The 25,590-nt window shown below is 31.9% G+C and overlaps 2 protein-coding genes across 2 annotated transcripts; both read right to left on the reverse strand.

Annotated features, from left to right (window-relative positions):
* Positions 1–396: 396 nt before the first annotated feature.
* Positions 397–20,606, reverse strand: LOC148230271 (uncharacterized). Its single transcript, XM_088193961.1, has 29 exons — positions 20,419–20,606; positions 19,886–20,305; positions 19,189–19,359; positions 18,905–19,110; positions 16,491–16,647; positions 16,249–16,425; positions 15,776–15,895; positions 14,544–14,663; positions 14,194–14,313; positions 13,844–13,963; positions 13,489–13,608; positions 13,139–13,258; positions 12,789–12,908; positions 12,438–12,557; positions 12,089–12,208; positions 11,733–11,852; positions 11,377–11,496; positions 10,957–11,177; positions 10,668–10,889; positions 9,545–9,796; positions 9,377–9,484; positions 9,144–9,312; positions 6,197–6,374; positions 5,954–6,129; positions 5,749–5,854; positions 5,096–5,305; positions 4,842–5,025; positions 3,473–3,710; positions 397–3,054 (listed from the first exon to the last, which is right to left on the reverse strand). Exons 2-29 carry the CDS (start codon positions 19,956–19,958, stop codon positions 2,975–2,977), a joined length of 4,248 nt encoding a protein of 1,415 aa, XP_088050087.1. The 5' UTR covers positions 19,959–20,305; positions 20,419–20,606; the 3' UTR covers positions 397–2,974.
* A 186-nt stretch (positions 20,607–20,792) lies between these two features.
* Positions 20,793–24,259, reverse strand: LOC148230272 (uncharacterized). The gene is made up of 8 exons (XM_088193963.1): positions 24,209–24,259; positions 22,914–23,077; positions 22,729–22,847; positions 22,507–22,661; positions 22,142–22,303; positions 21,812–22,067; positions 21,617–21,731; positions 20,793–21,553 (listed from the first exon to the last, which is right to left on the reverse strand). The coding sequence occupies exons 2-8, from the start codon at positions 23,070–23,072 to the stop codon at positions 21,239–21,241; spliced, it is 1,281 nt and encodes a 426-aa protein (XP_088050089.1). The 5' UTR covers positions 23,073–23,077; positions 24,209–24,259; the 3' UTR covers positions 20,793–21,238.
* Between the last annotated feature and the right edge of the window lie 1,331 nt (positions 24,260–25,590).

The following is a 25,590-nucleotide window of genomic DNA, read 5'->3' on the forward strand; positions in this document are numbered from 1 at the left end:
GTTTGAAAAATATTGTATAAAAATCTGTTGCTCACTACTATATAAGTTTATACTATTTTATTACTTTATATGTATAAATCTACCGTTTTCATATATTAGGCGTTATCTCGATGTGCTTACAGCGTATGTGTAACAATATTTCAGACAAATAATAATTATATTATTAAAGTAAATTTTAGTGATATTCTCTCACAGGCAGTACGAACATGTGCTTGTCGATTACCAGAGGTAGCGTGTTACTGTACATGGACGTCATTTGAGGAAGGCAGGTGGAGGCATTCCCCCCCCCCTTGAATTTTCCAGACACTATGAATCTTAATGAAAAAGAAATATTAAGAAAAACGACCACTGACTGGCTAACTTTTGCCCCCGCCCCCCCCTGGAATGAGCTTATATGACGTCTCTGATTCTAAACCAAAAAAATTCGGGTTCATATAAAATAAAAAAGCAGTCTCGAATCGCTAACGAAAATATTTTTTTAATATGCCATTTAAGTGAATTTATATCGGAATACATTTTCACCAGTAAATATATACTTTTACCAATGAAAATAAAATGTATCTGGCAAGTGCTAGTACAAATATTCAACTTTTCCATATGCGGTAATAAATACATTTACATGCAAAGTTACAGTGAATGTGTATTTTTCAGTAAAGTTATATTTTTACTAGTGAAATCTAAATACATTTATACTACTAGCGAAAACATAATTTAACTGATGGACGCTAGTGAATTTATATTCTGCTTTATAATGTATATGAAGCTCAATTTGAAGTTGCGAAATGTCTTCTGTTTAAACCCAAACCAAATCTAATGAAAGCTCCAAGATACAAGCTAAGCCAACTCATCTCTCAGAGAAAATAAGCGAAAGAAGAATTACAGAGAGGTGTCACATCTCACATATTTCTCCATAGTTTGATTTCTCTGAAATTTGATAATACACTTTTTTTAAATATGATAGTTATCCTTACCGATATTATCACGGACTTCTGACATGAGAGTATTGGTCAAAGTGTATTCAAATCGAATTTTGGTTAATTATCACTTCTCAGAAGTCAAAAATCCATGCCAAAAGCAATAAAGGCTCGGTAACGAACGTTTTATATTACTCAGAATAAGTAATAGTAATAGTTTCTGCTGTCTTTTATCTTAAGACTTAAGACATTTTTTCCATTGAATCCGAAAAGGAAGCTCAAAAGTAGCAAAATTCGTATTACTAACTCTGGTATCTGAAATGTTTGGAAAAATACACATTTTATTATAAAAATAACAATGAATCGATAGATAAAAATGGACATACGTAATTAAAAACCCACATGTATCTATTCAATTAATTGTATGTAATAAACTTCATCTAAATAAAATATAAAAAAAATAGTTTTTTGCTTCAAAACAAGCTATGTATCAGATCGGTCGGACCCCATATGAGCCATTTTGAGACTTGCAGAAGAGTTAACGCTCTTAATTGTTTGGTTTTGAAGATTTAAACTCAATTTTTAGTATAGTATTGAATTACTGAGCACCCCTTATACATTCTGTACGAAAAAAAATATATTTTTTTTTACAAAATGGTGTCCAATTTAAAATTAAAAGTGTCATAACTTTGCGAAATCAAATCCTACTGAAAAACGTCGTATGGAAAAAGTGTTCAGAAGCTTAATTTGCATTTAAAAAAAATACAAATAAAATTATTTTTTCTTAAAAACAAGTTTTATGGTATACAACGCTGAGAAAGCTTTGGATTAACAATTTTTAGATTACAGCAAAATTGTCAATTATATTACATTTACCATAAGTGTAAAAAATGATGGCAAAATAATATTTAACTAATTATTTGAATTCATATGGTTTATTAACTACATCATTTTTCCTTATTAATCTAAATTATAAATGACACAATACTTACAGTGTAAAACCTCAGGATATGATGCTATCATCCGAACGACAAAATGAATGACTAGATTCACCACATCTAATCGCTTCAAGTTGTGCGTATTTTTAAACCGTTTTAATTTGCATTTCATTCCAAATGTTTACATCAATTCATAAGCAACACAAAATTAATTTGGCAAAGTCACTTTACTTAGTCTCGTTTCGAGTGGGTGAACAGGTACGACCACAAACCACAACAATCGAGTGGGCGATACAATTTACAAAAGGTGTATTGTATGATTTATTTACATAAAATATATTAATGAGCTCCCAAGTATTTATTTAATTTTAAACACAAACCTTTAGCGGCCTCAACGTGCATGAAAGTCAATAGTTGTGCGTATGGTCCAGCTTCACATGCATAGCATCATTCGGATATACGTTGAACCTTGAATCAGATATGGTCCAGGGCTTTTCCCTGTGGAACAACAATCAGCGTTCACCGGTAGCTCGATTTAAATAAAATATCCACATATTTGTCCAATAAATTTGCTTCTAGAATGACACAAAATTAAATCTTTATTATTTTATTTTGTATTACATAAATACGTTTTTAATTATTGCAGTTGTATCTTTTTAATTATCCAGTTGTATCTCGATCCATTGTCACTAATCTTATGGTTTTGCTTAACTTTGTTTCAAGATCAGAGGGAGGAGCCGTCCACTGTTTCGACTGCTCCTTTGTTTCTGGTGTATTGTGATGTATCCATGTTTCGTCCATGGTTATGAAACGGCGTGAAAATTGCTTTTTATTGAAATTTAACATGACCAAACACTCTTTCAAGTGGACAAAATGAGGCAGGATTGTTTATCTAACGTACAACCCAATAGATATCTCTTGAGTACGCCGACAGAGAAACATATTATATAATAAATTTATTAAGTAAAAAAAAATCTTATAATCGTACCATTGTTTTTATTACTATTAATATTTATATAATCATAAATTATTAATTTATTTAAAAGACAATACTATGCATCTTAAACAAGCTAGGTTCAATGCTCGTCGGATTTTTTACATTTACATACATCTTTATTTTCTTTAAAATCGAGAGTAATCGATGCCCACTTCTTGTTGAAGTTTAGGAGGTAACTCGCGATAAACCATCTCCGGCACATTTTCTGTAAATTGCAAATATATATATAAAATATTTACGTGTTTTTTTCGCGTTATGAATGAGTCTCTATATTTCGCCGAAAATTGTCGCAGCATCATCAGGAGCGCGGATAGGAGCATACTGAAAAAAAAATTCAGTATGCTTCTATCCGCGGAGCAATGAGGGTAATAATATTCCAACTCAGGTGTTATTAACATTAAAACCAATACAAAAAAATGCGAATAAAAGACCTGCGCGATGTAAAAAAAGTGTACTCTAAAAAATGTGGGAACTCCTGATGATGCTGGGACAATCTTCGGCGAAATGTAGAGACTCGTTCATATAAAAGATGAACGCGAAAAATACACGTTAATATTATTTTTTTTCAATATAATATTGCGTAAAAATAAACAATTCTATAATATATATACATATAATATTACCGTTGCATCTATACTCTAAGTTGGACCAAATGATCATCTTTTGAGAGAAGCTGTAAACTCCCAGACGTCCTCCCTTTAACGTCGAATCGAAAATGTTTCCGGAATCGGCAACTTTATTTTTTCCTTCGTATATGCTCAGACGAATCAAACCTATATTTGGTCTGTGAAGCAATTTCCAACGATAGGCAGTGTATTCTTTCCAGGGGACCTTTTTTGGCTCACTCCAAAGTATCTTAACCTTTAAGATAAAAATAATAAGTTGTTTGAAAAAAGACACATTCCCAGAACATAAAATGTTAATTTTTAGTACTACAAAACATAAAAGTATCTTTAATAAAATGTTTTATTCACATGTAATAGAAATATATAGCAATATGTTTTCCGAGCATTAATCAGTGTATTATTCGTTTTTATTATCATCATTGTCATAGCTCCACCCTTCGGGAACGCCCGTGGTGTCCCCCGAGAGTCCTTTCTCCTCGAGAGGAGTTCATAATACTGGTAAGACGGGCCTCCAACGTGTGGTGAATTAAGATCGCACTGAAGGGTGCTGTCGACAAACTATTCTCGAGAAATTCCAGTTTTGGGTTCCTGAAAATCTTTGAGAATCACGATCGCGTCCTCTTTTGATGATCATTATGGCCACGACTTGCTGACTCGCCTATAGCTGTCACCATCCGGCTCCTCAATACGCTGGTATTGTAAATTGATCTGTTTAATGTCAGCTATGAGGAGCAGGTCTGGTTCGTATCATATAATTTTAATATGTCATGTTTTTTGTTTGCTTCTTTTTACGTATTATTTTAATTACATATTTTTGTAAATTGCAATAATACAATGTATTTTTTTTAACCATTGTGACCCATTGGAGTAACCTTTTATGTCACGATAGTCTTAATTTAATACAAATAAATAAATTTAGTATTCTCCTTTTGTCTGTTCAGTTAGTTATTTAATTTTAAAAATATTTAAAATGGCCGTTTAAATAACTTTAGAGATAACGGTGCAGCTGGTTGGACCTTCAATAAAATATATGCTATAACTTGTATAACCATTGATAACCACAACACAATGTATTGCTCTCGTTTATACAATATCACCGTTATTCTTGAAGCTTTATAAAGACATATATTGAAGAAGCGAAGTTTGGTGGCTTAATTGGTACTAATTACCATTTTTCGTATTTGTCCAAGCTATTTGAAATTTGCCACCTAATACTAACACTTATATATTATTACTTGTGCAATATAATAGATTAGAACAATTATATATAAGATACTACAATAGACAAATCATAGACTTGCTGAAGCGACTAGCTAAAAAAATCTTTTAGTAAGAAGAGAAACATTATAAGAAGGTCGACATATACCTGATCTGGTGTATCTCCAGAGTGCCACAAGGAGTTCCTTAACATTGGTCCAGGTCCAGTGCTAGAATTGACTAGCTTTAATTGTATTCCAGGTTCACCCGTGGCTCTGAACGGAATAGCTTCCCAATAATACTGGAATTGCTTCTTCCACGTCATAGTATAAAACTTGCGGTTGTTTTGATAACTATTGAGAAAGAAGGCTGTGTTTTTCAATTTTAATTTATTAAATAATATATATTCAGTTAATAAAATACCTGAATATAAATCCAACGTAATCATTATCTTGATTAGAATTTACGAAAAAGGTTCCTTCAAAATCGACGCCGTTGAACGAATCATATCCGACTGCAAGACCGGGATCGCTATTAAACCTTTGAAGCATTTCAGCGCCATTGTTAAATACTTCCCAGTATGGATCTATTTGTGAACCTTCTATAGGATCTAAATTGACAGTCTGATATTCTCTACAATAATAATAAAATTTATTCTTTTAGTCGTAATTTTCTTTCGGACTACTGTTAATGAATTGCTAACGAGGGGGCGCTGTATATGCCAATTTATTTGCTTGTCCGCGATATAGGAAGCATACTGGCAACACTACGACGTAGCGGCGGAGAAAATTTTTTTGGTTACTATGATGGGAGTTCGACGGCCAGCGGCGCCTCTTCCTACAGCGGCTAATCTGTGTATAATTGCTAACGTCACATCTTTTATTTATTCTCATGGCAATGAATTAAAGCCGCTTGAAGCGATAAGACAACTCATTAGAAGCTATTCAGAATAAATGTGCTAAGCATAATAATTTTTAAAGGGAACTAGACAAACTTTAAATTCATATTAATTTATTTTAGTGAAGCAGACAAACTTAAAATTCGAAACCCTATTACTTCATTGCTGAAAGTCTCACCTGAAATCGGTTGAATGAATTTTTGAATTATTGGGACAATTATCTTCATCATTTAGAACATCATCAGAATCAAAATCGTCTTCGCACCAATCTCCTACTCCATTAACTGTAAAATAAATCATTCTAAAGTTATTATTCAAAATGTCTAGTATGAAATTATCATCTGATAATTTACATTGGTATATTTAATCTATAATTTACTAACGATTTTCATCAATTTGGGACGGATTGTAAAATAACGGACAATTATCTTCAAGATTTAATATTCCGTCGTTATCTGCATCTGCATCGCACGCGTCTCCATGACCGTCGTTATCAACATCTAACTGATTACAATTGGGTGTGTTGATACAATTATCTAAGTTGTCTTGAATTCCATCTCTAAATTGTGAGAAGAATAAGTTAGATTCCCTTCAATGTTATGTTTAATGTATGAATAGAAAGTCACCTGTCCCTATCCACATCACTATCGCAAGCATCACCGATGAGATCCATATCACTGTCTTCTTGGTCCTTGTTCGATACTCGTAAGCAGTTATCGCAAACGTCACCGACTCCATCAGCATCACTATCTCCTTGCTCAACGTTTACATGATAAGGGCAGTTATCAGAGTGATTTGGTATACCTTACATAATTAAGATTAATTAAAACAAGTTTGTAAGTCAGCTTTGTTTAAAAGTGTTTTTGTTGATAACTAATGGTCCTTGCACAAGAACATCATTTAGGGGGAGTAGGTTAGCATTTGTCCCATCTTGAATTTTGCCAGAAAAAATGCATGTAATTTAATTAAATACTATGAATCTTAATGAAAAAAAATTAAAAATCGTTTCTGATTCTAAACCGAAAATTCTTGGATTACCCCTCAAAGAAAAAAACATAAGTATCGAATCTATTCCAAAAATATAACTTAAAATATGTCATTACAGTAAAATCATATCTAAACACATTTTCCTCAGTAGATATATATTTTTACCAGTGAAAATATAATTTATATTGCAGGTGCTAGTAAAATTACACAATTTTATCTTTTCTATATGTAGTTTTATAGTTTTAGATAAATATCATTATTTATTTACATGCGATGTAAAAATGTTACAGTGAATGTAAAAAATGCTTTTCAAGCCCAAATACAATCTAATAAAACTAAAACTAATTAAAGATGAATAACTTGCATTAGTTCAAGTCTAAAATGAGCGGAAAAAGAAGTACATACAGACATTGCACCGTAGTATACTATTATATTCTAAAAATATGATAACTATCCTTACCGATACTATGAGATTCTAATATTAAATTATTCATCAAAGTGTATTCAAACCGAATTTTGTTCAATAGGAGGGCCCAAAAACAATTATCACTTCTCATAAGTCAAAAAGTCACGTCAAAAGCAATAAAATCGTGTCGGTGCCGTCGCGATTTTATTGCTTTAGACGTGAATTTTTGACTTCTGAGAAGAGATAATTGTTTTTTGCCCTCTCCTATTGGGCAAAATTTGGTTTAGATATGCTTATTCTTAGAAGCATATCTCAACCGAATTTTTACAAATAGAAATTTTTCCATACACAAATTTTTCGGACAGATTTTTGCGGACAGGAACTTACCGGACACTGATTTTTCCGTGCAGAATTTTTGCGGACACTGATTATTCCGGACAAAAAAATATTTTATTATTGAATTTGTAACTAGCGAGTTCAATGTATGAATCAACTTAAATTAACTTAAAAAAAGGTTTGATTTTTATTTAGAGGCCATCTCATTGCTGATATAAATACATATTTCAATATGTTTTTCATTCACTAATGGCTGATTGTAAAACTTCTATTGCTGTAATAATGTCAATCTATTTTGTTTGTAATAACTTTGAAACCCTATTTATTTCTGATAATATTTTTGGGTTCTGCGGCGAAAATCGACCTTCGTTATTACCGGTATTACAATATGAAATACCGGTAGTACATGGGCATCAGCGCCAGTCGATAACACGCTCAGGGACCCCTCATTAGGTTTAAACCCAAACCCTTGAGGGGAAGTGACCTCTCGGGCTGGTCGTCTGAGATAGGGCGCGAGGCACTACTAATAACGAGCAAAGCATAGCAGAGTAACGCAAACAGGGCCAAAAGGCTCGGCCCTAAGGGAAACCGAGGGCCAAGACTGCGACTGAGGCAACATATACATCCCTCGAAGATCAAGGGGGTGGTGTTGCGACAATGATGATACGCAATGCATGCAGTGTAAAGCAATGCAGGCCAGCCAACGAGAGCACCTTTCCCCGTGCACTCGGGAGAAATATGTTTTACGTTCCTACGATTTAACCCATTACCTGCCAGATTTTTTTCCTGTTATTTTTTGAATACATGTATTTTTTTACTGAAAAATAGATTCAGTAAAATATTTTACCGAAAAAAAAACACTTTTTTTTATGAATGTTCCCAATTGAGCATGGCATATGAAGTGTAAAATAAAAATATATTTTACAGTAAAATTTATTTATGCTATTATTTCATTCAAATATAATGCATACTCCGATAAAATATGTACTACGGGGGCCCCACTCAGCCGGCCGTCGCAAGCTTTGTGCCCGCCCATAGGGTTGGACTCGTAGGGCCCAAGTACACGCAACGGATACCAAGGTAGCTCGCAACGGATACATGAGCATCACTCATGGGCAACCATTCCTAGTTAAGGGGCCAAATTATCATTCTGTCTCAGAACAAATTAATGTTATATGTATTTACTGGCCCCTCCTTAATAATTTAATACTATTTAATGAAATAACGTATGTTGAAATGACAAACAATACAAATTAATGTATTACTGAATTAACAAACAAAAAAAACAGTAAAACATAACTAACAAAAGTTAGTTAAATTGCAAAAGCCATACAACTAACTTTTTCTATTCTTTGGTTGGTTACAAAATTCATAAGCATCTAAATATTACCATCGTTATCTATGTCATAATCGCAAGCATCTCCAATTCCATCTCTATCGATATCTTCCTGTCCACTGTTTTTCACTAATGGACAGTAGACAGCCGAAAAGTTGGAGGACCTAAAAACCAACATCCGCTAAATTATAACCGAGATACCACCCAAATTGTACGAAAAAGTCATCAAAAATTATATCTAAGAGATTGGCTGTTGCAAAAGATCCAGATCCATTTAATTAATATTATTTTTTATTATTAATAAAATATACCAAATGTTCGATTTTTAAAAAAATTAGAAAATATCCTTAAATTTGTGTGTTTGGATCACCTTTTATTTATTGGAAAACATGGATATAAAATGCCCAAAATCAGTATAACGTGAATATCGCCCTTTCCAAACAATGTAGAGCATTCGTTAAATTAAAAATACGATACTGGTTACAAAATTTATCAGCATATATATTACCATCGTTATCTATATCAGGATCACAAGCATCTCCGAGTCCATCTTTATCGACATCTTCCTGTCCACTGTTTTTCACTAATGGACAGTTGTCGCAAACATCTCCAACCTGGTCGCCGCCTCCATAATCGCTGTCGGTTTGATTTGGATTAAATTTTAAATAACAGTTATCCTAAAAATAGAACATAAAATTACAATAAAGGTAATCTCATATATATACTAAACAAGCAACAAACATTTCCATTTGGTATTCTATCGCCATCAGCGTCTGTATCGCAAGCGTCTCCTATTCCATCTCTGTCGGCATCTTCTTGACCAGAGTTAGGAGTTTTTAAGCAATTATCCTAAAAAATGAAATGTTATAGGGCAAAATATTTTAACTAAAATCAAAACACATTAAATACCTGTTTACAGTTTGGATTTTCACACATCAGATCTGAGTCCGGCCATCCATCCAAATCTCGATCTTGGCCACAAATGACTCCGTTTCCGGCCCATCCCGTTTTACATACACATTGGTAACCCCCACTAGATGAATTTAAACATTCACCATTACGGTCGCACAACGTCCCATCTTCGCACAGGTAAGGTTTTCTGTGGCAACCCACTCTTTGGTTTCCTACGAACCCCTTTTTGCACTGACACTTAAACGTACCCTAAATTTTTAATAAAAAATAAAAGTATGTTCTACTGATTTAAAGAATTTTACGTAACGTGCTTAATCGCGCTGATGTATAAACCGATTTTGATTTTAATTTTCTGTAATGTACACAAATTGTCATTATTTATGTATTTCTTCGTAGCACACTCACATTTCAGATAAAATCATTACATAATATAAGTAATTTCAGGCGTGACCAAAAGTAATATTTTTAGTCATCTCAGTTTTAGATCATCTACTTATTTTTTTTAATAAAAATGAGTCGATAACATTTAAACACAATTACTGTCAAAATGTAATTTTTAACATCAATCCTATAATCAAATTTAACACTAATCTTTTGTTGGACAATAATCAATTCGATTATATCGCACTGTGCCAGTAGCAGTAATATTTCTATCCCTAACATCTTGATCAACTCAAAACTGAAAAGAATGGTTGGATGGATATAGGGTTTCGATCCGTATAGAACCAGAATACCTTGATATTTTTAACAGATACCCTGTTATTTAAATTTCAATATAATATTTATTTTCTCCATATAAAATAAGTATCTCTCAGTAGTGGCATTTACTATAATCTATAAATTAGCCATGCACGAGATACCAATCTATAATTTAAAGAAACAATACAAAAACTATATTATAAAAAATACACTTTTTTCTATTTGCGATTTACCTCTAAATTTTCACTTCAATCACTCCGATCTAACAAAACCATTGTAGATTATTTTTTGTGCCTTCAATAGACTTTTCTAAACGTAACTGTATTGGCAATTTCAATATTTCAGCAAATACCACCAACCGTAGAGTAATAAAATTCGGGTACACCAAATGGGGATCATGGCAGGTAATGTGTTAACTTACCTCCTCGTTGATGCACTGAGAATTGGGTACACACCCTCCATTTTTTCCATCCTCACATTCGTTGATGTCTTCACACTTTTGCCGATTACGTTTTGCGTATTCAACGCCTGCTCCTGTAACGTTTTTGGCTCCAGAGTAACCCTTAGGACACGGCCCGCATATATATCCAGGACTTAAGTTTTGACATTTCTGTTTTGAATCGCATGGTTCTGCCAATTTGCACTGCATACAGGAATATATATTAAGACGAATAATAATTGTATGTACTGATATATATTTATATTATTACTTCATCGACGTCCTTGCATTCAGTGCCGTTTCCAGAGTATCCTTCGGGGCAAGAGCCACACTGGTAATAAGGTGGTTTTTCTGTATTATTGCATTTTACCCCTGGAAAGCAAGTACTTGCTTGGCAAGATGGCTTTCTGGTACAGTTGCGTCCGTCGCCTATGTATCCGTTCGGACAGGTGCCGCATTGGGCACCATCAACGGTGTCATTGCAGCGAACATCTATGAAAAGAAAATATTTAAAAAAAAAAGTTTTTTTTATGAAAATTTGAAAACAGTAAATAAATAAGAGTCGATATTTAATAAATATAAAAAATTATACAAAAAAATATGTAATATGTGTTTGTTAAGTAAAAAATGAGTTTTCTAAGGAATGGGTTTTCATTTTCATATCTAAAAAGAGGGCATAAATCAACCTTACCTTTAAAACAAGGTTTTTCTGCGCATGTAAATCCAGGCTTACACGATCGACCATCTCCTATGTGTCCCTTTGGACAATTGCCACATTTAGGTCCTTCTGGAGTATCTTGACATTGAACTCCTGAAATGCCAAGAATGTGGTGTTAATTATTAGTACTTGTTGGGTGCATGCAAAAGCTTTGATGTTTTTTTCATACAAAATAGATTTTTTTTTCGCCAAATTAATTAATTTATTTAAATAATTATATAATACTAATTGGGAAAAATATATGTATAAGAAAAACATTTGACATTATTATAAAAAAAAAAACAGTAAAAATATTGGCAAAAGAATTAACGGGTATAAATCAACATTACCTTTAAAACAAGTTTTGTTTGCGCATGTGAATTCAGGCTTACATGATTGACCATCCCCTAGGTATCCTTTTGGGCAAGGGCCACATTTAGGTCCTTCTGGAGTATCTTGACATTGAACTCCTAAAATGTCAAGAATGTGGTGTTAATGATTAGTACTAGTGTGTTGATGCATAAGCTTTGATGTTTTTTTTCATACAAAATAGAATTTTTTTCGCCAAATTTATTTATTTATTTAAATAATTATAATACACTCATTGAGGAAGATACATATATGAATGAAAAAATTATTTGACATTGTAATTAAAAGATCAGTTAAAATATTAGCAAACGAATAAACGGGCATAAATCAACCTTACCTTTAAAACAAGTTTTGTTTGCGCATGTGAATTCAGGCTTACATGATTGACCATCCCCTAGGTATCCTTTTGGGCAAGGGCCACATTTAGGTCCTTCTGGAGTATCTTGACATTGAACTCCTGAAATGCCAAGAATGTGGTGTTAATGATTAATACCAGTAGGTTGATGCAAATGTTTTGATGTTTTTTTCATACAAAATTGAATTTTTTTTCGCCAAATTTTTTTTAGTCAAGCACATATATTATACTCATTGCGAAAGATATATAAATAAGAAAATCATTTGACATTGTAATAAAAAATCAGTTAAAATATTAGCAAAAGAATAATATTAGCATAAATCCACCTTACCTTTAAAACAAGTTTTGTTTGCGCATGTAATTTCAGGCTTACATGATCGACCATCTCCTAGGTATCCTTTTGGGCAAGGGCCACATTTAGGTCCTTCTGAAGTATTTTGACATTGAACTCCTAAAATGCCAAGAATGTGGTGTTAATGATTAATACTAGTGGGTTGATGCAAGAGCTTTGATGTTTTTTTCATACAAAATTGAATTTTTTTCGTCAAATTTATTAATTTATTTAGGCAATTATATATTATACTCATTAAGAAAGATATATGAATAAGAAAATCATTTGACATTTTAATCAAGATCAGGCAAAATATTAGCAAAAGAATTAACGGGCATAAATCAACATTACCTTTAAAACAAGTTATATTTGCGCATGTGAATTCAGGCTTACACGATTGACCATCCCCTATATATCCTTTTGGGCAAGGACCACATTTAGGTCCTTCTGGAGTATCTTGACACCGAACCCCTGAAATGCCAAGAATGTGGTGTTAAAATTTGTACTATTGGGTTGATGCAAAAGTTTTGATGTTTTTTTTCATACAAATTGATTTTTTTCGCCAAATTTATTTATTTATTTAAATAATTATATTATACTAATTGAAAAAAATATATGAATAAGAAAAACATTTGACATTATAATAAAAAAATCAGTTAAAATATTATCAAAAGAATAATATTAGCATAAATCCACCTTACCTTTAAAACAAGTTTTGTTTGCGCATGTAAATTCAGGCTTACATGATAGACCATCTCCTAGGTATCCTTTTGGGCAAGGACCACATTTAGGTCCTTTTGGAGTATCTTGACATTGAACTCCTGAAATGGCAAGAATGTGGTGTTAATGATTAATACCATTGGGTTTATACAAAAGTTTTGATGTTTTTTCATACAAAATATAATTTATTTTCGCCAAATTTATTTATTTATCTAAATACATATATTATACTAAATGGGAAAGATATATGAATAAGAAAATTATTTAACAAGGTAATAAAAAATCAGTCAAAATATTAGCAAAAGAATTAACGTGCATAAATCAACCTTACCTTTAAAACAAGTTTTGTTTGCGCATGTAAATTCAGGCTTACATGATCGACCATCTCCTAAAAATCCTTTTGGGCAAGGGCCACATTTAGGTCCTTCTAGAGTATCTTGACATTGAACTCCTGAAATGGCAAGAATGTGGTGTTAATTATTAATACTAGTGGGTTGATGCAAAATCTTTGATGTTTTTTTCATACAAAATAGAATTTTTTTCGCTAAATTAATTAATTTAGTTATTTAAATTATTATATTGCACTCATTGAAGAAGATATATGAAAAAGAAAATCATTTGACATTGTAATCAAAAAATCAGTCAAAATAGTAGCAAAAGAATTAACGAGCATAAATCAACCTTACCTTTAAAACAAGTTTTGTTTGCGCATGTAATTTCAGGCTTACATGATTGACCATCTCCTAGGTATCCTTTTGGACAAGGGCCACATTTAGGTCCTTCTGGAGTATCTTGACATTGAACTCCTGAAATGCCAAGAATGTGGTGCTAATGATTAATACCAGTGGGTTGATGCAAAAGTTTTGATGTTCTTTTCATACAAAATTTAATTTTTTGCGCCAATTTTTTTTTTTATTAAAGCACATATATTATACTCATTGCGAAAGATATATGAATAAGAAAATCATTTGACATTATTATAAAATAAATAGTCAAAATAGTAGCAAAAGAATTAACGAGCATAAATCAACCTTACCTTTAAAACAAGTTTTGTTTGCGCATGTAATTTCAGGCTTACATGATTGACCATCTCCTAGGTATCCTTTTGGACAAGGGCCACATTTAGGTCCTTCTAGAGTATCTTGACATTGAACTCCTGAAATGCCAAGAATGTGGTGCTAATGATTAATACCAGTGGGTTGATGCAAAAGTTTTGATGTTCTTTTCATACAAAATTTAATTTTTTGCGCCAATTTTTTTTTTTATTAAAGCACATATATTATACTCATTGCGAAAGATATATGAATAAGAAAATCATTTGACATTATTATAAAATAAATAGTCAAAATAGTAGCAAAACAATTAATGGGCATTAATCAACCTTACCTTTAAAACAAGTTTTGTTTGCGCATGTTAATTCAGGCTTACATGATTGACCATCTCCTAGGTATCCTTTTGGGCAAGTACCACATTTAAGTCCTCCTGGATTATCTTGACTTTTAACTTCTGAAATGCCAAGAATTTTTTGCTAATGATTAATACTATTGGGTTGATTCAAATATGTACTTTGCCCGTTTTTTTCATAGAAAGTAGAATATTTTTTCTCCATATTTATTTATTTATTCAAATAATATTTATTGGTGCTTACATCTGTCATTTATATTAGTTTTTTCACCTATCCTAGATTTTTTTTTTATCTAAACATTTTTTTAATGCCCTGAACAAATAATAATCAGATGGAGCAAGGACTGGAGAGTAAAGTGGGTGTATATTAATATCCAAATTCAATTATTAAATATTTTTTTGGGTCATCAAAGCAGATATGTGTAAGATTAAAATTTTTTTAGGCTAATAAATGACTATGGATCCTTGTAACAATAAAATTTAAATAGTGCACTGAAAAAATCTAGCATTTATTAGTTCAACACACTTTATTTTCTTCGTCATCTTTAGTCGTTTTATTTATTAGTCTCTTTAAGAGATTAATGAAAGAAGAGCATTTCACATAATAATGGAAAAATAAGTCAAAATATGATAAAAACAATTAACTGGCAAATGAGAGCAAATCGCTTTCTGTGGTTATTTAATGCCCTGTTGTCGATCATCGTTTGAACGTGGGTGTGCTTCTTGCTTAATTATTTTTTTTGTACATTTTTTATGCTTTTTGTGTATTTATTTTTATAAACTGGATTAAATTTTGTTCTTATAATAAATAGTGGTCTACACAAAAAAAATCATAAATATTTTTTTTAAATATATTTGTAAAAATAACGCTTGGCATTCTTAGCATACCCCGCCTAATTTCACTTGGCACTAAAAGGGTTAAAGCAACATCGACACAAAACAAAAATCTCTTCTTCCGTCAAAAATTGTATCTTTTAGTTTGTGATTAGCGCTAAGCATTTTAATAGCTAAAAAAGGGGCGGTGGGCTGAATAAGTTCAGGAGTTTCTTCTATAAATTAAGCTTACCTGCAAAACAAGGTTTTTTTGTGCGTGTGATTTCATATATATTACACATATTATGAAAGAAGTATGAATAAGAAAATCATTTGACAAGATAATAAAAAAATCAGTCAAAATATTAGCAAAAAAACTAATGGGCATTAATCAACCTTACCTTTAAAACAAGTTTTGTTTGCGCATGTGAATTCAGGCTTACACAATCGACCATCTCCTACGTATCCTTTTGGGCAATTGCCGCATTTAGGTCCTTCTGGAGTATCTTGACATTGTACTCCTGAAATGTTAATTTGCGAGAAAAATATCTTTTTGCTAATTTGTCACAATAAAATAATCATGACAAAACTTTTTTCTTAAAGATATTCTTTACGTATTATATATAATAATATACATATATGTCGGGGAGCGTACAATGAAACTAGTTACAAGAAATAGAAACTGTCGGAATCGAGAAAAGATTTGATTTGGCAAACAATAATTATATTCGTCACACTATCGTACATGACGATCAGTGAAACCAAATGTCACAAGATGCTCACAAAGCAAGATCCTCTTATTGATGTAGTTATGTTTGTGCGATTTGGATTGAGCCTAATTATTTAGCGAAAGCTTCTTTAGAAATGTTTTCACCTGCAAAACAGGGTCCTGGATTAGAGCAGCAGGTTATCCTGGCGTCTGGCTGTTTGCATCCCGCACACTTCTCTAACGTCTGTCTCATATTTTGGATTTCTTCGCGCTGCTTGATCACCTCGTCCTTCAGCTGACTGATCATCACGACCAGACTCTTTACAGAACTCGCCAATTTATCTGAAGATGCAACGAATCATTAATCGAGATATTAAAGCTAAAGTAGTTACACTAAAATGAATTACCGTCGCAGTTTTTGTCGTGCAGCTTGTTTTCGTTGGACGGCTGCTGAGGTTTAGTGTTATTGTTTTCATGTTTATTTCTATCGAAGGTTTGGCTGCAGCCGATTACTTCGTTAAAAGAACCACCCATGACGTGAACTGGGAAGCGTTTATCTCGAGACTAAAAAGATGAAGAAGAACACTCAAATCGCAATAATCAAATAGGTTACCACAATCATAACTGGTAAATATATTTTTTTGTGAAAAGTGCAATTAAATGTGAAAATATTTGTGATATCAAAAATTATTATACAATAATTTAAGGATAGATACATAAGAAACCGAGTACGGTCAGGGAGATAACCAAGCATTTCCACTACGACGACGACGGTATGATTTTATTACTTTTGACGTGAATTCTATAAAGGAGCCCTCCTTAAATGTCATGCATTTTTCAGAGCAAAGCCTAAAGAATGCATGACATTTAATAAAATATTATTGTATATCATTACTCTAACTGTTTATAGTCTGACAAAACACTTATAGTCCAGGACCATATATAAATCATAATTCAGGAGACAGATAGTATCTACCTTTTTTTGAGTCTGACAAAATCCAAACCCTTACCGACAGGTCAAATAGTCCTGACCCCCTGTGTTTGTTGATAGTAATTCAGGAGACAGTAGTATCTACCTTTTTATCCTCTCTGATGTATAATGATATGTACTGTAGTATCTATCCGCAAGAGCTCAAGCTTATTGTGCTGCAAATATTTGCTTTTGACGTTGTTTCTAAACAAGGACGTCATTTTTATATTTACCTCCTCCCTTAAATTCGAAATATTAAAAAAATATATTGAATTATACAGCTAACTATTACCCCCCCCCCCCTACACCTCTCTGGAAAATCTGGCTAAATTGACCGAGATAACCCTTAGACGTCAAAAAAAGCAGCTTTAGATGTGATTTCTAAACAGTGACGTCATTTGGGGGTGAGGGGTGCTGGTAGGGCGTTTGCCTCTTTCTTTGTATTTAGCCAGAAAAATGCATGTCACTTAATGAAATACTGTGAATTCTAATAAAATAGAAATATTGAAATATAGCGACTACAGACTGGATCACTTTTGCCCCCTCCCCCCCCCTAAAAATCTAAAATGACGTCCCTGTATTTGCATTGTAATGCTTGACGGTCATTCATTTGTGTGGCAAATACATGGTCACACAGACAATTTTTAATTGCACGACGAGATAAGGAATGGCTCATTGATGAGCCCTTTAAATCTCTGAAATGTGTGTGTTATCAAGCCCCCCACTTCCTCTTCCAACAGGTGAAGTATTAACGATCATCTTAGCTACATTCGCTCTCGAAGACTGATGTAGTAGTCTCGCACCACAAAGAAGATATTGGCCTTCGGGGCCACCGCCGCGCCAGGGCTTCTTGGATAGTCGGGCCTGATATAGGCAGTGGCGAAACTTAAAATTTTGAGCCCCCCCCCCACCTGCAAAAATAATTGATACCCGCTCTCATTGCAAAGTATTTTTTGAATACTTTTTGTTTTTTTAATTACGTATATAAAAAAAAAGCGAAAATAAATATGAAACATATAAAAACCTTAACAATGTAAAATGACAGATATTAACGACACTATTTTTATGGTTTCTATATATTTTATTTTATTTTATGTATATATTATATATACATAAAATAAAATAAAATATATAGATAAAATTTACAAAAAATATCTCATAGTGTAGCATCATATTATTTTTTTAAAGTTTGCCTCTATATTGCACACCACGAGGAATAATCCGTAGAGCATCTTACATCTAAGCATTAGTTTTTTCCGTTGATTCCACTCCATAAGAGAACTTACTTCGCTATGGGTCCAAGACGAAAACTTCTGAAAAGGGATAATTGTGTTTTGCGCTCCCATATTAGTAAAATTCAGTTTAGATAAGCTTCATTCGATTCTCACTTATTATAAGTCGTAATATTGTTTAATATGAACGCTAGATAACCGAGTGATTTTAATGCGACGGCACGATTTTATTGCTTTTGACGTGGTTTCTAATCAAGGACCAGAAAAATGCATGTAAATCAATGAATCTTGATAAGATTAAAATTCTAAAAAACGACCACTGTCTGGTTAACTTTTGCAAAGCAAAGTAACGATAAAAAAAGTATGTTTCAGCCCCAAATCATTGTATTAGCTCAAACGTCAAGTGCAAGATGCACGAAAACACCTCCACTATCTTTAAATGAGTATATAAGCACAAACCAATCAAACGTATGACACTTTCATAAGAATCTGCCATCTGGAACTTTCACAAATCAGATCTTAATTTTCCTACAGAATTTTAAATTAATCTTTGATAGTATTGAGAGCCTAGTTACTTTTATGAGAAACGAAGAGAAAGAGTATGATAATATAAATATACCATTTTAACTGAAGATTCCTCCATCTGCGAATATATATCCCTAAACGATAATTGCATTCGGTATTCTCCCAGTTTTGTGCAATTTTTGTACAGAACCAATCGAGCTCCACTTTGGCTATTCTGGTCCACTGATAACGCCATGGCTCCTCCGTCTCTCAGTCCGGTTTCTGACCAGTTAAAGGCTGTTTTGCCTCCTTTAAAGGTTACTGTGAAAGGGTAATAGTAATTAAATGATTTGGACCAACTACATATATCTAAGATAATTATTTTTAAGTTACACCCACCGACGTCAGTATTTCTGTTGAGCTTTAACGAATATTTTCTCTTTTCTCCTGGAAAACGCATCTCAAATAAAGTCTCAGGTTGTTTTCTAATCCACTTTAAGGACTTATTCTGTTTCAAAAAAATCACGAACTCATCTCGCTCGATGGCTTCTTCTAGTTCTAATGATGCAACTGAAATAAACAACATACTATTTTATATGTTTGATTTGAAAACAGTTCTATAATAAGTCTTTTATCTTGTTTTATTTTATGCGAACCAATGAAAACACGTGTAAAATATAAGTTCTTAAAAATCTTTGTATATGTTCTTACGAGCATCTTTGATGCATAGTTACCGGGTATTGTCAATCTCTTTCTCTCTAATAACTTTGCCATCATGGCACTAAAGTATTTATACAAAGGATAGCAATCAAGAAAAGAATGCGGCTGTGAATTAGTGTCACGCTTAAGACTTTGTATTGATCATGACAATAACATGAAATATTTAACCTGCGTTTCAATAAATACAACTATATTGTTCAGTGGTGAAAAATGGTGCAAGTGGTAGACCACAACGATTGATACTTATGGTTTGAAGCTTAACGTTTTTAATTTCTTCAAGAAATAAATATATTTTTATTGATAATACACAATCTGGGGGGACAGTATTTATCTTTACGATGCAAAGCATATGGTTTTAATAAATATTAAAACTCACCTATATCTTGAACTAGAGCTTCAGCAGCATACAGAATCGAAGCCCAAAAGAGCAACTTCACTGCAAGAGCCATGTTCTAAAAATCCACTAAAACCGACAAAAATCCATTTGTTAACCAACTTAATCGAAAGTCTGATTAGCTTCGCTCAATTTCTCAAATTCGTTACAATACATATTAAAAAAAATGTTAAAAAATTAAAAACAATGAGTTGTATACTTTGTAGGTAATGGACGTTAAGTCTAGATGGCTCTTGAGCCGAGACTGCTCCTGAACAAATTTTTTTAATCGCTTATCTACGACCAAGTACCCTTTAATGCGTATATAAATTTACCTAATTCTATTTTTACGCATTCGTTCCATTTTTCACGCATTGTTAATAAACATGTTATCAGTCAATTGTGTAGTTACAAAACTAAAAGCTGGAAAAATTATGTATGAAATAGTAAGATTTTGACTTCCAGTTTCAAAAATATTGTTTATCTTTATATAACTAAAAGTATATTACTTTATTACATTATATTTATAAATTTACCTCTATTATATAAAAGGCGTTAGCTCGATGTGCTAACAGCGTATGTGTAACAATACTTCAGAACCAGGGCGGTATTTTATTTTCCCCCTTTTTTATTCCTTATATTTTCTAAAAGACGAATCAATTTATCAGCATGTATTGAAGTCATGTCCCTTTTCGCAAGAATCTTCATGTGTTTGACATTCATCCTCTTTCCGGTACAAAACGTTTATAACGTCTAGATGAATTGCATGATTCGGCATAGTTTTTTGTATCTGATAATCGTCATCAACAGATTAAAATCAGAAAAAAATGTTACAGCTCACATGATGTAAGTACCATACACATTAAGGATTTTTAGTGTCAACATAAAACAAAAAAATAAAAAAACGCATTATTATGTGTATTTATTTGAAATCTTAATAACAAATTATCCTAATGCCTGATAATAGCGTAATATAAAAGTAGTTGACTATCTCTCTTCGCTTTCTTCGAGAGTCTGAGTGCTGATTTTAGCATGTGTCAACTCTTTTATACGCTTCTTCTTAGTAGCTTAGACAAATTGGAGAAGAGGCCTATTTAAACTTCGCTGGTAACATGCACGCTCTCTAATAAAATAATTGTATGTTTCCCGAGTTGCCCTTTAAAAGTTCAACCATTGTAGTCATTTCCCGAAGTCAACAAAAAATACGATGCGCTAGACAATACTTGTAGTTTCTATACATTTGTCAATTATAAATATTTTTTATTCAACCAATAGTGCTAATGATTTTCAAAAATGCATATTTAAATTTATAGATGTACTGAAAAAGGCCATTATATTATTTCTTCACATATTCCATTAATGACCTTCTTCCATATACTTCTTCAATTTCAAACACAAATCCTTAGCGGCCTCAATGAGCGTTTCTTCTGCATGAAAGCTGATAGTTACGCGTATGGCCGAGCGCTTCACATACAAAGGATCGTTCGGATATGCGTTGAACCTTGAGTCAGAAATGGCCCCAGGACCTCCCCTTGTGGAGCACCAACTCATAAAATCATCAGCGTTCACTGGTAACTCGATCCAAATAAAATAACCACCTATTGGCTTAATAAATTTACATCCACTTGGTAGATTAGCTTCGAGAATATCACAAAATTTATCCAGACGATTCTAAAAAAATATATTCAAGTGCTATAACGTAACCTTTTTATATTTACATGAATAGAATATTACCCTATTAGTGTTTCTGTATAAATTCAATTGCGTTTCAGCTATTCCCAGCTCTATAAAACTTTGTATTATACCGAACATCACATTGTTCACAGAACCTCCGCTCTGCATTATACCACTAAACATAAATCAGATATTATTATATTACAAACATATATAATTTACTATGCGTTTAAAGCAAACGTATATTCAACTTACGATTGCTTAAACTTGGTGACTAATCTTCGCGGAATTTCCATCCAACCGACTCTCATTCCTGGCGCTAGAATCTTACTAAACGTACCGTTGGAAATCACATGTCCTCCTTTATAGCCATCAGATTCGGGTTTATCGTATGAAAACAATCTAGCTGGAGGAAGTGGATCGTTTCCATAATATAACATGTTATAGACGTCATCACAAACGATCAAAACGTCAAATTCTCTAGCTATTTTTACGAGAGACTTGCAAATTTCTGGAATATTTTAATAATATATATTCACGTGAGACTATGCGTTTTAAATAAAAATATATTTATATTAATATTACCAGTTGAAAATAAAATTCCAGTAGGATTGTGAAAGTTGGGAATAGTATAAAACATAGCCCAACACGGCTTTTCTTCGTATAGTTTTGCGTTGAATTCAGGTTTGGCCTTTTTGAACGCTTTGTGAAGTTCTTCAACATCGACTCCGTCGCTTTTTATAGGAACTGCTCAGTATAAAATAAATAATTTGATAATACTGTAAAATAACGTTTTACAACACTTTTGCGTTTATAAAGATCTTGGGCCCAACGCCAGGGCTTTGCCCTTGCCTTTTTCATATAGTACTAAACAATGCATAGCCTCATGCTTTCATCTTAGAAACTGTTCCTTAAAAAAATTGTCATAAAAAGTGGTTTTTAATATTCACCTTGCACTATTTTTATATTTGGAAATTCTCTGAAAACATCCAGGGCAAGCATGTAAGTGTATTCCTCGACAAAAATTACACCATTTGGTGCTAGGAGTGTAGTTATCAATAAATGAATTCCGTGAGTTGCACCACAAGTCAATACCAAATCTTCTCTGAAATTAAAAAAAAAAAACATATTAAAATTTTAAAACTTATTAGTCAAGTTTTTAATAAGCTTACCTATCAACTTTGTTTCCATATTGCTTAGTTAGGAAATGAGATAGAGTTTCTCTCATATCCCACCATCCAGTCATCGGTCCATATTGGAATAAAAAATTGTTGTTATCTTTCTCCTTTTCCTAATACATATTGTTACGGTTGAGTTTTGTTTTATTATTTAATTTATACACAAAAAAAAATCTCACCATTCTGTGTTGCACTGCTACTTTCATCATTTCCGTAAGAGGTTCTAAAAGATCTGGTCCAGGAGATCCAGTACTCAAACTTATAAATTTTTGCTCGTTTCCCGCACCGTCAAATAGGCTATTTTGCTTTGCATCGAATTCACAATAATCGTCTTCCATGTTTACTGAAAATAATAGAACAATTAAACAAATAACAAAAGAAAAATAAACAAAAATATGAATCGCTAAATTTGAATTTTGAATAATTTTATTCGATTTACTTAAGATGCATACTTTTAAAAACACAAGCATAATTTCATAATGTGAGTTTCGTGCTTCTAAAATGTATATACTAAAAGCAAAGAGTAATTTAAACGATGGTTATATTCATTTTTTTCTAATTTTCTCGTAGTGATATTTTTAAAATTATTCATCGAAATGCTATCTCTGATCAGACTATTACGATTTGACAGCTTTTCTTAATGCTACATTATGGCCAATATACAAGAAAACATTAAAAATAATAATAAATAAATAAAAACAGTTATGGTGCACACTTAAAATAGATGAGTACCATCCCAATATTTTATTTTATTTATAAATTTCAAATCTCTGTGTAATATTGAGTTCCGGACAATCCAATTAGCATTTGACACAATTAATAGTGAAATATTTTGTGTTTCTGTATTTCGCTGGTCTTTCGAATCCGACTTTGCCCTTTCCATGAAGGTCAAATTCGCACGCGAACAAAAATATGACGCTGACTTTTTCTAGGAGGGAAAAAGTAAATACTAGGTATTTGTATTACTTAAAGAAATACTGTACAACCACAAAAAAAAATTATCTCTAGAAAAAGACAATAAAATAAGAAATTGAAATAATTGTACACTATAAAATAGATCTATTTAAATTTCCTTATAGTGATCACTGAAGTAATTAATTTTAAACATCTAGTTTTTAACTTATACATAAAGATTTAATATATAATTTCCAGTCAGATTAGTTTTAAAAGTAATATTTTTATACACTATTAAGATTTTATCTGAAAATTATAAATGCCATATGCTAATTATTCATATGGATGGAGTCTATATAATACATAAAAAAGTAAACATTATATGGAACGTAATAAAAAAGTACTTTAATTTATCATAATTGTAATAGCATAATACGTTGAGTGGCGAATTTTATAATCTATAAATTATTTATGTAATATAGTTATTATGATTATTTCAAATCACGCTTATTTTTGTAAATGTCATGAATATCAAGTTAGTACAGTTCAATTTAACCTATTTTCTAAATATAATACTTACTAAATGTTGTATAACTACAAGTGTTATAGTAGACGCCTAAACTTAAAATAGTAATTTTATAGTCACTGCTCGTCAAATAAAGACTTTCTTATCAACAGTAATCGGTAATCCTTAGCAACATTCAGTTATCTTTATTTTGGAAATACATGTAGCAAAAAATGTCATATCATAGTTCAATGAGTTGCAAATTCTATTATCTTATAACTATGTAATTCAGTTACCTTGAAATCTCAAAAAAGATCCACTTGTCAAAATAATACATCAACAAAATTAATATACTGTATTGATTCCAGTTGATTATGCTTATTTTAAAACTGAATTCTTATTAAATGTTGCAAGAATAAAGTGTTATTTATTATTACGTATGTAAATTAGTAATCAGCAACCATCAACTCGTTTTAAATCTTTACGAAAGTATTTGAGTCACACCTCATGCGGTGAAGTTTTAATCGTCGAAACACAGAGAATGCTAAAGTCTTCGGGTCTGACGCCGGAGCTTTCGCCCTTGGTTTGACAGGCCTCCACAAAAGTCTAGCAGAGCACTGAGCCACCGTCGGTTCACTGAAAAATGTATAGAATAATTTTCTAAATAGTTTATCAACGGAATACCTAGATTTGTGCTTTAGACTGAAGTCTGTACTTAAGACAGTATATGAACCAAAATGGTCATATATATATTCATTTTTAATCAAGGAAGCCATTCACCAGCTTACCGATACATGATTATGTTTTTTATTTGTGCTTTTTTTCTATATTTTATATTTAATCAAGAAATATATTTTTACTTACATTTATTACATTTGTAGCTGCAAATTAGAAATTGTATTTTGCCAAACAATTCTTTTATTAATAATTTACAGTCACTGAAAATGTTGTTGATCTCTGACATAGATTGAAGATAATATCCTATCAATAATAATCTGTTAACTATAACAACATAAGTAATCTTTTATGTTTTTCAATCTTTTACATGTAACTTTTGATTATGAGGTTAGATTATCTTTTTATTTATATAAGCACGTAGATATAAGAAAAGTAACAAAATTCAATATTAAGGTAAAATATTACTTGGAACTTAAAATAAATTTCTGCAGAACATAATTCTTAAATATTTTTGACCATTGTACTGTATAGAGTAATTTAAAAAATTATTACTACATAAATTACATATTATTACAATAGCTACTATGATTTCTAAACTAATTTCAACGTTAAAAATCTGGATCCTACTCTCCTTTTCGGCGTACGTTACATTTAAAATAATACTGGACCGTTTGTTGTTCTTCAAAAGCCTATAAAAACATTTTACTTAATGAGTTACTCAGTGACAACGAATGGCCATCTATTTTAATTGCCATTGATTTTCTGCTTTAAATGAAAAA

The sequence above is a fragment of the Plectrocnemia conspersa genome, unplaced genomic scaffold, assembly GCF_051122295.1.
Source record: "Plectrocnemia conspersa isolate PC_06_02 unplaced genomic scaffold, ASM5112229v1 ptg000010l, whole genome shotgun sequence".
NCBI classification, from domain to species: domain Eukaryota; kingdom Metazoa; phylum Arthropoda; class Insecta; order Trichoptera; family Polycentropodidae; genus Plectrocnemia; species Plectrocnemia conspersa.